General features: G+C 43.1%; 1 protein-coding gene across 1 annotated transcript in view; it reads left to right on the forward strand.

Annotated features, from left to right (window-relative positions):
* The window catches only part of LOC117258412 (cadherin-4-like), a 340223-nt gene that overhangs the window by 212916 nt on the left and 112360 nt on the right, over nt 1–14947 (forward strand). Inside the window, exon 4 of the mRNA XM_033629314.2 lies at nt 9449–9675. Coding sequence (XP_033485205.2) covers nt 9449–9675 — 227 coding nt within the window. The remainder of the gene's footprint in view (nt 1–9448; nt 9676–14947) is intronic.

The following is a 14947-nucleotide window of genomic DNA, read 5'->3' on the forward strand; positions in this document are numbered from 1 at the left end:
TAGAGAGCCAGATCACTGAGCCAGGATCCCACTGCCAGGCCCCCATCCGCTGCCCTCCCCAGCCTCCACCTCACCTCACCTCCCATTCCTCTCTGCTCCTCCTCATCATCTTCATCCTCCCCTTTCTGCCTCCTCCTCTCCTGTCCTCAATGGGCCTGATTGTAGCCGAGATCAGGACTGGTAAGAGTGGTTTCTTTACTGTTTTGTAGGGCAGGGTGACATCTGATGCATTCAATGCACCCTACTTTGAACAATTTAAATGGCTGCAGCTATAAACTCTGCTGCCTCTGGAGATCTCCACTTTAGCAACCGCAATCTGCCTATGAGCTTTCTCTCCTCTTTCCTTTCTCCTCTTTAATGGTCTTTCATTCATTTCGCTGTCTCTCTGATTGCCACCTCCGCACACTCCATCCTTTCATCAATCTCTCTCCCTCTCTGCCCTTCCCCTTTTCTCTCCCCTCCCTCTCCTCTCACCTTCTTCTCTGTCACTCCTTAGCTCTCTCCCTCCCTTCTGACTGCATCCCTTTCTCACTTCCCTTTCAACACTTGTCACCTACTTCCTGTCAGGCTGTCCAGAGAACACCACAAGAAGGTCACAACTCTTTTCAGCATTGCTCTCCTCCTTGTCCTTGTCCTGTTGGAGGGAGAAGGGAACTTTAATTAGAAAAGTGGAGGAAAATGTGAGGATGAGGTATGGGGTGTGATATCATCCAAGCAACACTTAAGGCACCATTTCATCGCCTTCCAAGCAATGGTGATAAAGAAATCATGGAATATATTTCCTCCTTGTGTGGGACCACACATAGCATGGTAGCATTTGTAACATTTCTGTTGGTGTGACTGCTCACATTGACTAGACAGTGGAGAAGTGCTGGGCTGGCTGCTTGGCACACTGGGGTGTCTGTGTTATTTGCCAGATCAATGCACAACCTGGGCCCACTGCTTTAGATGACTTGTTAATGTGCAGCACTGTGCCGTTGGGCTTCATTGCTCTGTTGTTGGCCGATTTTATAATCTCTCTTATAGCAGTATCGACCCAACTGAGTGCAAGAGGAGCTATTGGTGGTTTGTATGTGTGTATGTGTGTGTGTGTGTTGTTGGAGGGGTAAAATTGGCACTGTCTTTTTCTGTTTCTTTAATTGGTGCAAGAACAAGACCCTCTGGGTACTCTTTGCGCAGCCTGTCACTCCATTTGTGTGTGGGTATTGGTGCAGTTAGTTCAGCTTGTCATTGTTGAGACATGCAAGCAATCATAGAGAATAAGTGCCTACATGCACACACACAGGAACCGATTATACGCCTACAATATCTACACTACTACTTACCTCATTATTTATTGGCTCATCAATTTTGTCTTTCACTGATTTTCACTGGAAGATTTTTTTTAACCAATATACAAAGTGAGCAGCATATTGAATCACCACAAGATGGATCATGGGTTTAGGCGACCCTATTTTCTGGCCTGCAGCATTACCTCCAAGTAAGGAATTGAGAAATGAAGTGGCAAGTTGCTAGTCTATCACGTTGCTGTCACATATAGACACACAACCATTCACAAACACACCGAACCCAGGACCCTATCACCACAAAGTCCTAACCACTGCAGCACCGTGTCACCTTTTCCCTTTGAGTATACAATGTTTGTGCTGAAATTCACCCAGTAAATTAATGAAAAAAATATTTTTTCAGGGTTTCCCACACATTCATTTATTTGTGGCGGCCTGCCACGAAACTTAACCCCTCTCTCTGTTGGGTCTAAAAGTTTGCATTCACTTGCAGCAGCCTCTCCTCTCCCCCATCCATCTGATCTGATCAGCTCTGAACAGCTCAACACATCAAATATCCACCCTGAGAGTCCAAAACTGCCACTGAGGGAAAAAATAACTAGGAGAGCTGCGCCTGTGCTGCGTTCACAGACCCACAAAAACCCTTAAGGAGTTAGAGAAGGGACACAGAATGATAATCCCCCCTTCTGATATGGTAGTTACAGGTATGCTATGCAGGAATTGCCAGTTACTATTTGTAAACACAGCATTGAAACTTTGCCCCTCTCAAGTGTATGCACACTGCAAGCTACTAACGTTGGAACATTATATGTACTGAAATGGAAAAGCCAATACTTTAGCAAGCTAATTAAATTAACTGCCAGGACCTACCTGTCCAACAGAAAACAGGCCAACCCAGCATCACTCTTAATCCCCATCCTTTCCTTCAGTGGTCGCCAGCAAAAGTGAAAGTAAAAGCCAATAAAAGCCCAGATTTGCTCCTGTTTTGGAACACTGTGTCTGCTTGGTGTTTCTCCTTGCTATATTTGCTTTTTTGGCTCTGTGTCCACCATTTTTGTAGTATCATCTTGAATGCAGACCGCTATTAATACCTATTTAAAAAGTAGAGCTTTAATTTTCTGCCTGCCGTGCTTGGGCCGGGACAGGCTGTAATACTCAGTATGTCCCCCGGGACTTGAATTGGGTCGGGTTTCCGCCAATTTACCAATGTTTTTTTTTTTTTTTTTTTTTTTTTTTTTTTGTCCTTTGGTAAAACTGGCACTTCTCATGTGTTAATGGCAGGAGTTGCATTGGTCTGAATCAACAGGGAAAGAGAGGGAAAGGGAGAGAAAGACAGCAGGGCCGGGACACTGAGAGACGAAGAGTGATGGAACAACAAAGCAATATAGTGGAGAACCAGGAAGGAAAGAAAGAGTGCATGAAAGAGGGGGACAAAAAAATGAGAGAAGGAGAGAGAGGGGGGGGAGGGGCTGCAAAGCTACCCCTTTTCGACAGTCATGGGCTGGCTTGGCTTGGTTTGGCCGTCAGCCCAGCACAGCAGGGATTTGCATTTCCATTACAACAGGGCTACCTGCTTGAAGGTGTGTCTTTAACTGATGATGGCTTGTTTTGAGCGATGACGTTTAAAAGCAGAAGGCTGATTGACGACTAGTCCCTTTATTTTTGCTGTATGTGTTTTCCATAGCAGGGCAGGTAAAAGAAGTTTATCTGTTGGAGGTGAGCCGTTTGCAGAGGTGCAGTGAGAGCCTGTTGTCTGCAGCTCTTCATCAACATCTCACTGTGGCTGTTTCTGCTTTAACTTTCCTCCCTGCTGTAGTATTAGACTCGACTTTATTGAAGAAAAGCCGCTGACAAAGTTCCACTAATTTGGTGATAACACAATTCATTTCCTATAGATTCTTCACAGTAAAAGTCCCCCGTTATTTTGTCTTGTATAAACTTTTATTTTGAAGCAGCAAAATAAGGAAATGTTGAGTTTTCGAGCAGCAACATCACTAATACAGCTGAAAGCGAACATGAAACAGTAAAATAAAGCAGATATCTGAAGTAAAAACAGGACGCGGCAGAGAAACTAAACTCCGCCTTTCTCTCTGGTCTCCTGCAAACAGAGGTGAAGGAGGGATGTCCGGGTTTGGTTGAGGTCAGCAAGATGTCACCGCTACCTGCTTGCAGTTAGGCAGCCCTGCTTTTGAACCTACTCTAGAGAAGGTCCATCTCCAGCGTGGCTTGGCGTGGCACAGCACATCTAAACTAACAATGGAAACACAAATCGGCAAAGCATGGCTTTACTTGCCATCTACTTACGCTCTGCCTCCCCAGCAGTGGGAGAGATGTGTGTAATATGCAGTGGAGAACATCATCTCCACACCACATTGCCATAGACCACCGTATGCTCTTGAAGACAGAGGCGCACAGAAGGGTGCAGCCCATTCTTCCAAACCTGTTGCGCGTGAGAGGAAACACACAACCCCTAGTTTGTAGTAAGTGTTTTGATATTAAAAAATATAGACTATGTATTTTACAACAGAATTCAAGTTTTTATTCAGACTCAGGCCCAAAACTGCAGCCGTGGTTTGGGTTCGGGTCAGGCTTGGACAGAAACTGTGTCGGTTCATGTTGGGTCAAAGCTCTATTATAAATTCCTGGCCTTACCCTAGCTGTCTTGGCTGGGGTCAGGGTCTCTGCAGATAAACACACCTAGAACATACCCCCCCTTGCTACCCTTCTCCTCAGTGTTCAGCGTCAGTCTACAGGCCTCTACAAGCCGTGAGCGCAACACTGCTACACTGGTGGCTACGTGCCTAGTTTAGAGAGAGGCGAGACAATAATTGGAGGACAGTGAAAGAAGGGACAACAGACCACCTGCTGCTTGTGTTTTTTCGCTGTGTTTGACTGTCTCACAGATACGACGTCAAGGACTTAGAAATAAAATAGAGCATGCTTTGAGTTTGATTTTTTGACTTTCCTATTGTTATTATAATCAGGCAGCCTTCCAAAACTCTATTTGCACGGACACATGTTTGCCAACTGGTGTGTTTGTTATTGTCTCCCCCCTCCCCACCACCTTCTAAATCTAATCTTTGAGAATCTCCAAAAATAATGGTAAAAGAAATGAGACGGGATTAGACAAAAAGGATGGAGAATGAGACAAACAGAAAACAGCAAGCAGGCTTTTTTAGAGGTTTGTTTGGGGTAGAAGTGTTGAGCTACACAAAGACAGAAACAATTGGATAAACAGCGGAGGCTTTTCTGCCTCTTGGGTTGATGTAATCCATCTCTTACGTCCTGTCTCCTCCTGTCTAGACCAGGACACTTGTGCAGCACCTGCTTCACTCTGTTGTTGAAGAGCTGTCCCCTCTGACTCAGCTCTGAGTGGCTGTCTGGACATCTGGCCTTAGAGAGAAGGGTACTGACATGATCACAGGCATATTTAGGGCCAGACAGGACAAAAAGGCGGATTTACTCACAGTTTACTTTCTGTAATGGAAGCCGGTTTCAGCTGTCGGTGAGATGTGGGTAGAGAGGAAGAGAAGATACAGGGGAGAGTTACGGCCTTCAGCTCAGGGTTTCCTACGATGTGCCGTCTAGACATGGTAATCCCCGAGAGCAAGCTAGGAAAGGCTGTGGGGTGCCGTTAGGAAAGAAGGAGATGGGGATAGGAGGTCAGTAAAGGCCACACTTGTTTGTGATTCATCTTCTCATATACTGAATAAAAGTCTCATAAGCGATCAAACACAGGAGTGCACTGACATTGCAGAAAGCTCCATGCTGAGCTGGTACTGTCTTAATTTGATAGAAAAAGTGTCTACACCGGAGAACACAGAACTCCAGAGATTTTCTCTCCTGCCTTGACCTCCCTTTGATTACTTCTCTGTCTGTGTACCGTGTTGTTCCTGGAATATCGTATCCCCTACTTATTGTATTGTACATAATGTTCAGTTCTCAGGGAGGTTTATGAGGACGTTTTTTATATTTTAAGCTCATTTGCCGCATATTAGCCACAGATTCCAATCAATACTTTGTGTATAGTGCAAGGATGCTCTGATGATTTAAGCTTGGGTTTCATTCAGCCCCCGCTCATACAAAATGTTGTTTTGGGTCATTTCATTTTCTGTTTGAGTATAACTATTATTTCTTTCAATCCAATCAGAGCCCTGTTTTGTATGGCGCTATATATGGTGTGAGTGTGTGTGCGCCTTTGTTAGGCATTAATTAAAACAGCCTTTGTCGTTCACACAAACGGACAAAATGTTTAAATGGTATAAATAAATATGCACATTTTTAATTTGAAATGCTCAGTCAGAGACATACACATACTTTTTTGGGAGGGAGTTTTTTATTATCCGCTGTCATATGCTGTACAAATTGAGGTGAATTTGGGATTTTTGCTGCTTTAAATAAAATGGCCTTGACTATATTCTGTATAGCAGAGCTCTTCAGCTATGTTGTTTGGAGGGCCACATTTTCAGGAAGGTAAGGGCCCTAAGGTCGAACATTTCCCTGTGCTGTTATTCTCATTATGTATGTACCCTTGACACAACACGCCACCACGTTTTCAGAACTTTTATTTTGCAACAATGCAGCTTACTTTTTCATCCATCCATTCATCCATTTTCATCCACTTATCCTTGGCTGGGTCGCGGGGGCAGCAGGCATAGCAAAGCACTCCAGACGTCCCTCTCCCCAGCAACGCTTTCCAGCTCCTTCTGAGGGACCCCAAGGTGTTCCCAGGCCAGTCGAGATATGTAATCCCTCCAGCATGTTCTGGGTCTGCCCCGGGGCCTCCTACCAGTGGGACGTGCCCGAAACACCTCCAGTGGGAGGCACCCAGGAGGCATCCTGATCAGTTGCCCGAACCACCTCAACTGACCCCCTTCGAAGCGAAGGAGCAGCGGCTCTATTCTGAGCTCCCTTCAGATGTCCAAGCTTTTACTTTTTACTTACCATCTTTATTTTTTACAACGTCTATATCAACCTCTCTTTTCCTCTTCTCTGTGTAAACAGCCTTCAGTTCAGTCGAGATTTCACAGATTTTTTTGTCACGACTGATGGCCTCAGCTGAGTCATTCATGGCTTCCCAGTTGTGTTGAGGAGCGCAGAACTAAATGTTTCTTTTTACAAAATCTGGTCAGTACAAGTGGTTTATTTTTGGCCAGATGTTTAAATGAGATAAGAGGAATAAAGCGATTTCTATTTTAAACTTAGATTTGATTATGTTTCCTGACAGAGGTGTTCGACACACATGATACATTCAAGGACCAAATCAAATGGTTTTATTTTGACAGCATTCAAGAAATCAGGCCTTTCAATCCTGCTGCCGAGTTGTTCGGTTCAGAGGTAATTAGGTCAATTGAACTGCTGGTTTGAAGGATTTAATGTAGCAAAATATCCATTATTCACGTTTTTTTTTTCTTCTTCAGATTTTAATGTTATTTATTGTAAACAGAACTGATTGGGATCCGGTCTGGCTTGATCCTTGATCCAGCGTTGGCCTTCAGGCTGCCAGCTGAATGAGCCTGTTGTGGAGAAACTTGCATATAAGCCATGCCCTCTGAGTGCAGGAAAACAATTCCCTGCAGTGTCATTATTAGCACTGACTGGATTAATGTGACTGTAAAAATGCAAAACGTTTTTGTGTAGTGGTCTATATCAGTGGTATGTAGGTTAAATCTCTGGTTTGAAGTTTTATATCTTGTTATACAAAAACATTGAGCCAAGAGGAGGACAAAAGTGGATTTGGGACATTAGGTGTGAGAACGTACTGTCTGAGAAAAGAGCGGAATTGTGAATCAAGATAAACAGACACGCTGTTCATATCAGTCACTTTCAACTACACCCTTGACACCCATCTCAAGCAGGTTTGACGTTTCCTTAAATACATTCAGGCTGTATGCTGACATGAAAACAACAGAATGGTTAGAGAAATGGAAAATGGATAGCAGCAATTTGATTTAAAGCAAATGGGCGAAACATCACTGAAGCCAATACATCCTCAACTCCTACCTAAACAACAGAATAGGTTGCTTGCCAATGACTTCCACACCATATGACCGTTGGAGAGAACCAGCAACAGGTGCACATTGTGAAATGGTCACGTGGTTAACATTGTAAAACAGTTTGGTTAGGTTTAGATGAAAGTCCTGCTTTGGGTCAAAATTAGTATGTGACGCAAGTGCGTTACGTTAGTAAGTAAGATAAGTCAACACTGACAAAGTCCTGTGTATGTTTGACTCATCCACCTATTCTGACCTCCTCCCTATGCAGACTTTGTCACTCTTTATACTAAGTCATCTGGGGCCGTATTCACAAACATTCTGAGAGCTCCTAACTTGGGCTAAAAATTTTTAGAAGTCCTAGCCTAGGTGTGATTTAGGAAAGTTCTCAGAGCAAGGAAGGGACAGAAAGGGAGGAGTGGTTGACCCCATTGCTAGGTATGATGCATTCTTTTAACAGATGTGATTGGTTGTCACAGACCAGCCCCTTTGTGAGCCTTCAAGGTGTGGACACCCAGTGGAAATGAGATGAACTGCTGACTGTGAAAGTGTTGTCATTGTTAGTGTGATCACTCTGCTGATGGAAGGTTGAGACAGACTCAAATCATCACTGCTGCACTCTTGCATTTTACCATTTTTTCCAGATATTTTTACTACAGTGATCATTTTATTGCTGGCGTTATAATGTTATTGCATTAGGTGGAAAATGCGTGCGTATCCCCAATGAGATCCATGCAAAATCTAATCTGTGGCCTTTCATTTACTCACTATCATTCTGTGGTTGGAGAATATTTCTCTAATCTCTTATTGTGTTTCCACCATTTCCTCCTCAGCTTTAGAAACTCTTAAGCCTCTTAAAAGTCCTTCCTGATCCAGTTTTTCACCTTAGGAGCTCTTTTAAGGTCTGAGATGCTTCGTGAATAACTTTATAAGGGGAAACTCTCATAAAACGTCATAATTCTAAGAATTTTCTTAGGAGCAACTCTCCTTGTGAATACGGCCCCTGACTTCCTCTTTTGCTCCCGTTATAGTTACTACAGCCACCAGATGTCACCACCTAATACTAAAGGTAATTTGGGATCATAATAAGCTGCTTGCATGGACAACCTACATGGCACTTTTTGGGGGGAAGACAGTTTGAATGAACCTGGTCAGGTCTCAGAATAGAAATGGTTCAAATCCTCCTGAATCCAATGAATATATTTTGCAGGGAGATGGTGATGTGACATGTCAAGTACTGCAATGAGTGTTTGTCTTTTTTTTTCATATATGTCTTCAGTTTATCTCATCTTAGAGTAAACATAAAATGTAGAAAGAGGAGGACGGGACGGCCTGTGCGGCAATCATGGTGAAGGCAGATGACCTCACGGCTGAGAGCTGAGTCGAGCTGCCAGAGATAACTGGGGAAAGACTAGAAATAGAGCGATTTGGCCTTCAGATTAAAAGCTTAAAAGCATAGTATTTGTCAGTCAAGAAAAAAAAAAAAGCATAGTACCGTTAAAATGCCACAACACCAGTGGAATCAATATTTCCTGACAGAACAGTACAGTTTATGTCTTTTGGGGGATATAAATGTACCATATGCAAATGAGACTGACAATTTGAATATTGTGCTTCTGCAGGTTACTGCCTGAATGTATCTTTTAGTTTCCCTTTTGTGTTTGGTGTTTCTTTAAAAAGCAGCCAATTTTTATTGGAATTACAACCAAGTCTCTGAAATTGTAGCTGTTAATTACTGCACGTTCTGCTCGGTCCGCTTACAAACAAATTCAAGCTCTATTAAGGCCAATTATTCAGCCCTTGTACAATAACAGCACACCACACCATCATGTGGCAGGTTTTCTTCACATGCAGCTGGAGAGAGCAATCCTCAGGGTCTCATCCGTGTGATGGTTTGGCCTATAACTAATGGAGACTAATGGTGAGATGCACAAGTGTCAAACCAGGCACAATGATATAGTACAATCTCTCAAAGTGGTCACTACTTCCTATACTGAATGTGTGTGGGCGTGTGTGTGTGTTTGCATGTCTGTGAGTAAGAACTGCTGTGTCAGCACCTATGTGCCACATGCCAAAACACACTTGTGTCTAATTCATTACTTAGCTGTCACAGAAATCAACTGCTTTAATGAATAGTATATTAAATCTTCTCTATTCTCCTGTCCACAGTGAAGTTCGATGACTGCATGGGGAATGAAGCCGTGGTTTTCCAGAGCAGCGACCCTATCTTCAGCGTGCGAACAGATGGCTCCATCTTTGCCCAGGGTGAGGGAGCCAGCCTGGATGAACCAGTCCAGTTTAAACTGACAGCAAGTGGTCCACACACACATGTTTGGGAGACCGTGGTCCAACTGGCCCTAATTGACCCACCATCACCTCAACAAGATGAAAATGAGGTGAGTTTTTACTCTTTACCGAGCACGAGCACAGACACACAAATATTACGCTTCAAATTCCAATTATCATCCCAGAGTTTCTTCTTCCTGACATTTTTTTTTCAGTGGTCTGGTGATAGCAACAGTCAGGAATCAGGTCAAAACTCCTTGGGGTTTTAGAGAGAGAGAGGGAGGGAGCAAGACTGGAGCAGAAAGAAGTAGCAGTAGCACATGGTTGAAAGTGATAGAATCACACTGCCACAGGGGGAGAGTATGATTCCCCCCAGCCATAAGCTGTTATTGGAAAACATCCTGTGCCTTGGATACCCCAGGGGTCCTGGACTCTTCCTCTTCTATTTAAAAGCTGTCATAGGTCAGACGAGGACTGAGCATCCTAGGCTCAACCGCCCCCATGACGACAGAACCACAGCGCCAGATCTGACAGTCAATATCAGCACATGTTGATCAGATTAGGTAACAACAACAACACACATGATTAGGGGCCTGTGTTCACTAACAGCACAATTCTAGACATCTTGTGCAGGAGGTGGGCCAGCCAGTTCCTGATGAGATCAAATCTAGCTGAGATGGATGTATCACTTAGGAGACTTAATGACTGACAAAGATCGAACAAGTCTTGGTAGGCAAACTGTGAACCAGCTGTGACTTAGAAACACACAAACATTTTGCTGCAATTAAAAACACTGAGTGAAAATAATTGATGGCATTTTAAAAAAAAATATGCTTGGAATAGCTATAATTAATGTGTTTTTAATAACGGATAAAATTATTGTAACATGAAGGGGGTCGCTTTTAGTCACAAGCCCACAGAGAATTATCACCTAACTTGGCAGTTCCCCCCAATTTTGGCAGCTGTTTTAGCATCAAAGCTCTAAAATCCAAGCAGAAAAATAAAAAATACAACTAACTTGAATGTTCCTCAAGTGACCACCTGAGTCTGGCTCCAAATGCAAATCAGTCCCCATAGACACCCAAATTAAAATGCCCAAGTTTACAGCGGAAATAATGATGCATGTTTACAGTCTGGTGCAAAAAATGGTTTGGGGATGAATCTTTATATAACTCATCCGTTTAAATTTTATCAAGGCTTAAAACTGTGCATAATTAGGGGCAAGCCGCTTTGAATGACAGGCTGTCTGCTCAGCTTCTCCACAGCTCCATCCTCTCATCCAAATATGGACACTTCTGGTTTCAGAAATACAATATTGGTAATAATAGTAATACATTTTATTTAAAGAGCACTTTTCATGGTACTCAAAGACACTTTACATTAGTTAAAAATGATCATGTAATAGACTACAATAAAATACCCCAGGTTTGGTGCTTGGTTCTGAGTGGTTGAGTCAGGAGGTTGGCATCAGAGGGGCGAAGACTTCAAGAAGGAGTATGGCGGTAGAGCAGGTCAGTGAGGTCGGAGGGGCCCTGGTTATGGAGGGCTTTGTAAGTGAGGTGAAGGACTTAAAATTGGATGCGTTGTGGGACAGGAAGCCAGTGGAGGTTCTGAAGGACAGGGGTGATGTGATTGCAGGAGCGGGAATGGGTGAGCAGATGGGCAGCAGAATTGTGGATGTATTGGAGTTTATTTAGGAGTTTGGATGGTGTACTATAAATCTTGCTGTTACAGTCGTCAATTCTGAATCTGATAAAGGCATGGATAAGAGTTTCAGCAGCAGTGGGGGATAGTGATGGGCAGAAACGAGCTATGTTTTTCAGGTGGAAGAAGGCAGTACTGGTGATTTGATTGACATGTTTTTTTAAAGAGAGGTTGTCGAAAAAGCGGGAGTCCATAACCAGTGGGTGACGTCACGGTGGCCTTTATCTTCATACAGTTTATACTAAAAACCCATTACACACTACCTGTCCAGCACCAGCAATCAGACAAAATTAGCTACTAGCTGATGAACATGGTAGTAGTGCCATAGTGGAGCATTTAGCAGCTAAAGAGCCAGATACCAAAAAGCAGAGCAAAAACAAGAGTGAACACAAACACGACTCCAAAAGCATGCTAATGTTTCTCTTTATGTGGTGGAAGAGTAAATAGGCAACTGTTTGCCATCTCAACTTCACAGAGTTTTCAGAGTTTTTTTATAGTTTGTTTTTGCTGCCTGTGTCTTTGCAGAAATACCAAATTTATCCAATGTTGCCAGAAGGGCTGCACAATGAATTGAAATATTATATTATTATTATAATTATACTATAATCACAATATTGCTAAGTGCAATATCCACAACTCATATCACAATTGTAGTATCTGTCAAAATAATTGCAATATGACTTTCTCTTTTGCATATCATGCAGCCCTAGTTGCCAGTCAGTATATCATTAAAAAACATTTATGCTCTGATGGATTGAATGAAAACCACAGTAGAAATTTAAGATGCAAATTTAGGGACTAAATTGAACCATTCCAGTTAAGGGTGATGGGTAGTTGCATCCTAGTTACACTTGGCCAGAAGACAGCAGAGTCCCTTTACAGGTTGTTACTTTATTGCAGCGCTTAGCCAGATACACATCCAAACCCTCTCACACACATAAGTCAGATATGTAAACACAGAGATTTTCACAACATTTTAGACGGACTTCAGAATCCATGTACTGCCGTCACTTTGAGTCTTGACTTAATCATAACCCAGCTGTGAACTTCAGATGTGTGTGTAAGCAAAAGATGAAAATAAAATCAATGCAATGCTCCTCTGATGCCAGCGAGGGTAGTTTGAATGATTGAATGTGTCTGACTTTTCCGATAGTTTAACTTTTTGAGTATTCAGATTTTCGGAGCTAGCACTTGAAACTATTTAAAACCAGAAGCGTTCAGCTGGATTTGTCTTTGTAGTGTGCACGGCCAGAAAAGAAGAAAAGATAGCAAAAAGTCAGTAATAGAATCATAGAGACAAATAGAGAGGCGGAGTGGGACATTGGCCAACAAAGGATCTATCAGTGGGAGTGGGTGTAAGGATGAGTATGTTGTTCTGGCTCGGAATAGGTTGGCCTTCGTTCTCACACTTTTGTAGTTTAGGCAGCTTCGAATGACTCACTGGTTGGTATGGTGTGAGCTTCAGTATTAAACAACAATGTGTTAAAAGGTCAAATGACTGGCTATTCTGCTTCAATTTCCTGTGAGTCAACTAATATGAAGATCCTCAGGAGCCACGAACAAACAGACGAACAATTAGAGAGCGAGACGGGGCCAGAGGTCAGAAATACGCTACACATTGGAACAAACATGTATGCAGCACGAGCAGGAGCAGAAAGCAGGGCGCTGAAACAAAATGTGATGTTTCATTATGGAAATGGCGCTTTGTGGCGTGCTCTGTTGAATAATAACTTCCAGATGTCTGGGTAGCCAGGGGCTGGCTGATATCAAAGCGTGCAGGGTTTTGGGGAGGCAGTGGCATGGAGGGGAAGAGCTGGGACCACCGCCAGCTGGCTAAGGCTGATGGCACCAGGGCTGGGGGGCCGCATCCATTTCACACTCAGTGACTCCTGTTCACATAGCGTTAGTGTGCGTAAGCGTGTGTGTCGGGTATGTGCGCGAGAATGTTATTTGTTTGTGCTTTATTTTTTTTTGTGAGAGATTATGTTGGATCAAGTGTGAATTATGCAAATGCTGCGTAAAAGTTTAATTGCTGTGTATGGTGGTCTACGTGTGGTCGCGTCTTTGTTTAGGGCATACAGTACAGTATCTTATGATTGGAGCCTATAGCTCTATGCTGAGTGCAGGGTTGCACGTCAAAGAATGTGCTCCTTTCTCTGTGTTCGATCGAGGCAAATAACACATCCTTTAAATCTCTGGAATCTGCCGTCAAAATTCTGACTCCAGTTTGCCGCTGCTCCTTATCCTCCATCTTTCATAATAGTTTGAATGAGTGCGCAGACATCTCCACTTAACCTGTTTTTTAATCAATTTCATCACCTTCCTGTTCTTTCTCTCTTTCTGTGTGAGTGTGAATAAGAAAGAGTGAATCAGAGCTGCAGGGTTTGATCAGAATTACACCATGGCTAGAGAAAAGCCCACTTAAGCCTTTTGCAGCAGTGCTGGGCACAGCTCGCGCTTTGTCTCTGTTTTTTTTTTTATTCCTCTCCATCTTTTTCTCTCTACATCTCTCCTTGGGGAGCTCACTAGTACCTGTTAGCATGTGTAGATAAAAGGATCTGGAGCATGACTTATTTAGGCAAGAGGATGGGAGGGGGGCCACATCTGTTTCTGACAACCCTCCTCCTCATCCCCCTCACTCCATCCCAAACATGTCTCGCCCCACCTCTGCCTCCCCACACGGCGCTGGTGGGATGTGGGGCAACCATCCCCTGCAGTCAACCCCACTAAGCCTTCCTCTCTCTGAAGAAAAAGAATACATTTGTCCAGACCCAGCTCACATCTGTCTCATCCCGCTCTACTGACAAACCCTGTTTGCGCACACAGACATGTTGCACTTGGCAGAGGTTGGTCTCCTGAATATGGACTGGATGCAAAGGATCATGAGCATGTTTCAGTGAACTTGTCACACAGCACAGCGAACATGAAATATGGCAACATGTGTGTTTGGATGACCAGTTTGTCTCTTATACAGACTGCCAACACAGTACAAGAGGAGGAGGATAGAGTATTGGTGCTTGGAGCGTGAGCGCAAGCTGCTTAGGCTCATAAGTATGAGCAAGTTTCAGGAGTTATAGCGCCCTCAGTGGCCGAAAGAGGACCTGCTGCTCTCCCCTTAACTAATAATTGAAGACAAACAATTTTAAAATGCTGTATTTAAGTTGTAATACTACATTTTGTCATAAGTTTATAGTTTACTAATGACACATTTTATTAAAATTGGTATTGACTGTAGTCTATTTACATCAATGCAGAATTTTTTCAAGCACTGTAAAGACTTCACCAGCTGTGTTTAGATTTAAGGTTCACCCTTGATCTTGGAAACAGTAGGTGACAAAACTTTTCATATATTTTTTTATACCGATTTCTCACAGTAAATGTAGTTAAAGCTGCTGGAACCACTGTATTTGTATTCTCGCATAGATCAGATGACTAAGTATATGTAAAAGATGGCTTTCATAGTGACAAATCCAAAGAGAATTATCACCCAGCTCTCCAGTTTTCCTCTTGCCTGGCAACCAGATGAATTTACAAGCTCATTTTTTAATTTCTCTGGCAGATGTGTCTGGTCCCCCTCCTGTTCAGACAGATTTCCACCCAGCCAATACTGGGCATGTTTCAGAAGATGACTGAAAACTTACAGAGCCTTCTTGCTCAATACAAAATACGAGACAATCG

This window comes from Epinephelus lanceolatus, chromosome 8 (assembly GCF_041903045.1).
Source record: "Epinephelus lanceolatus isolate andai-2023 chromosome 8, ASM4190304v1, whole genome shotgun sequence".
NCBI lineage: Eukaryota > Metazoa > Chordata > Actinopteri > Perciformes > Serranidae > Epinephelus > Epinephelus lanceolatus.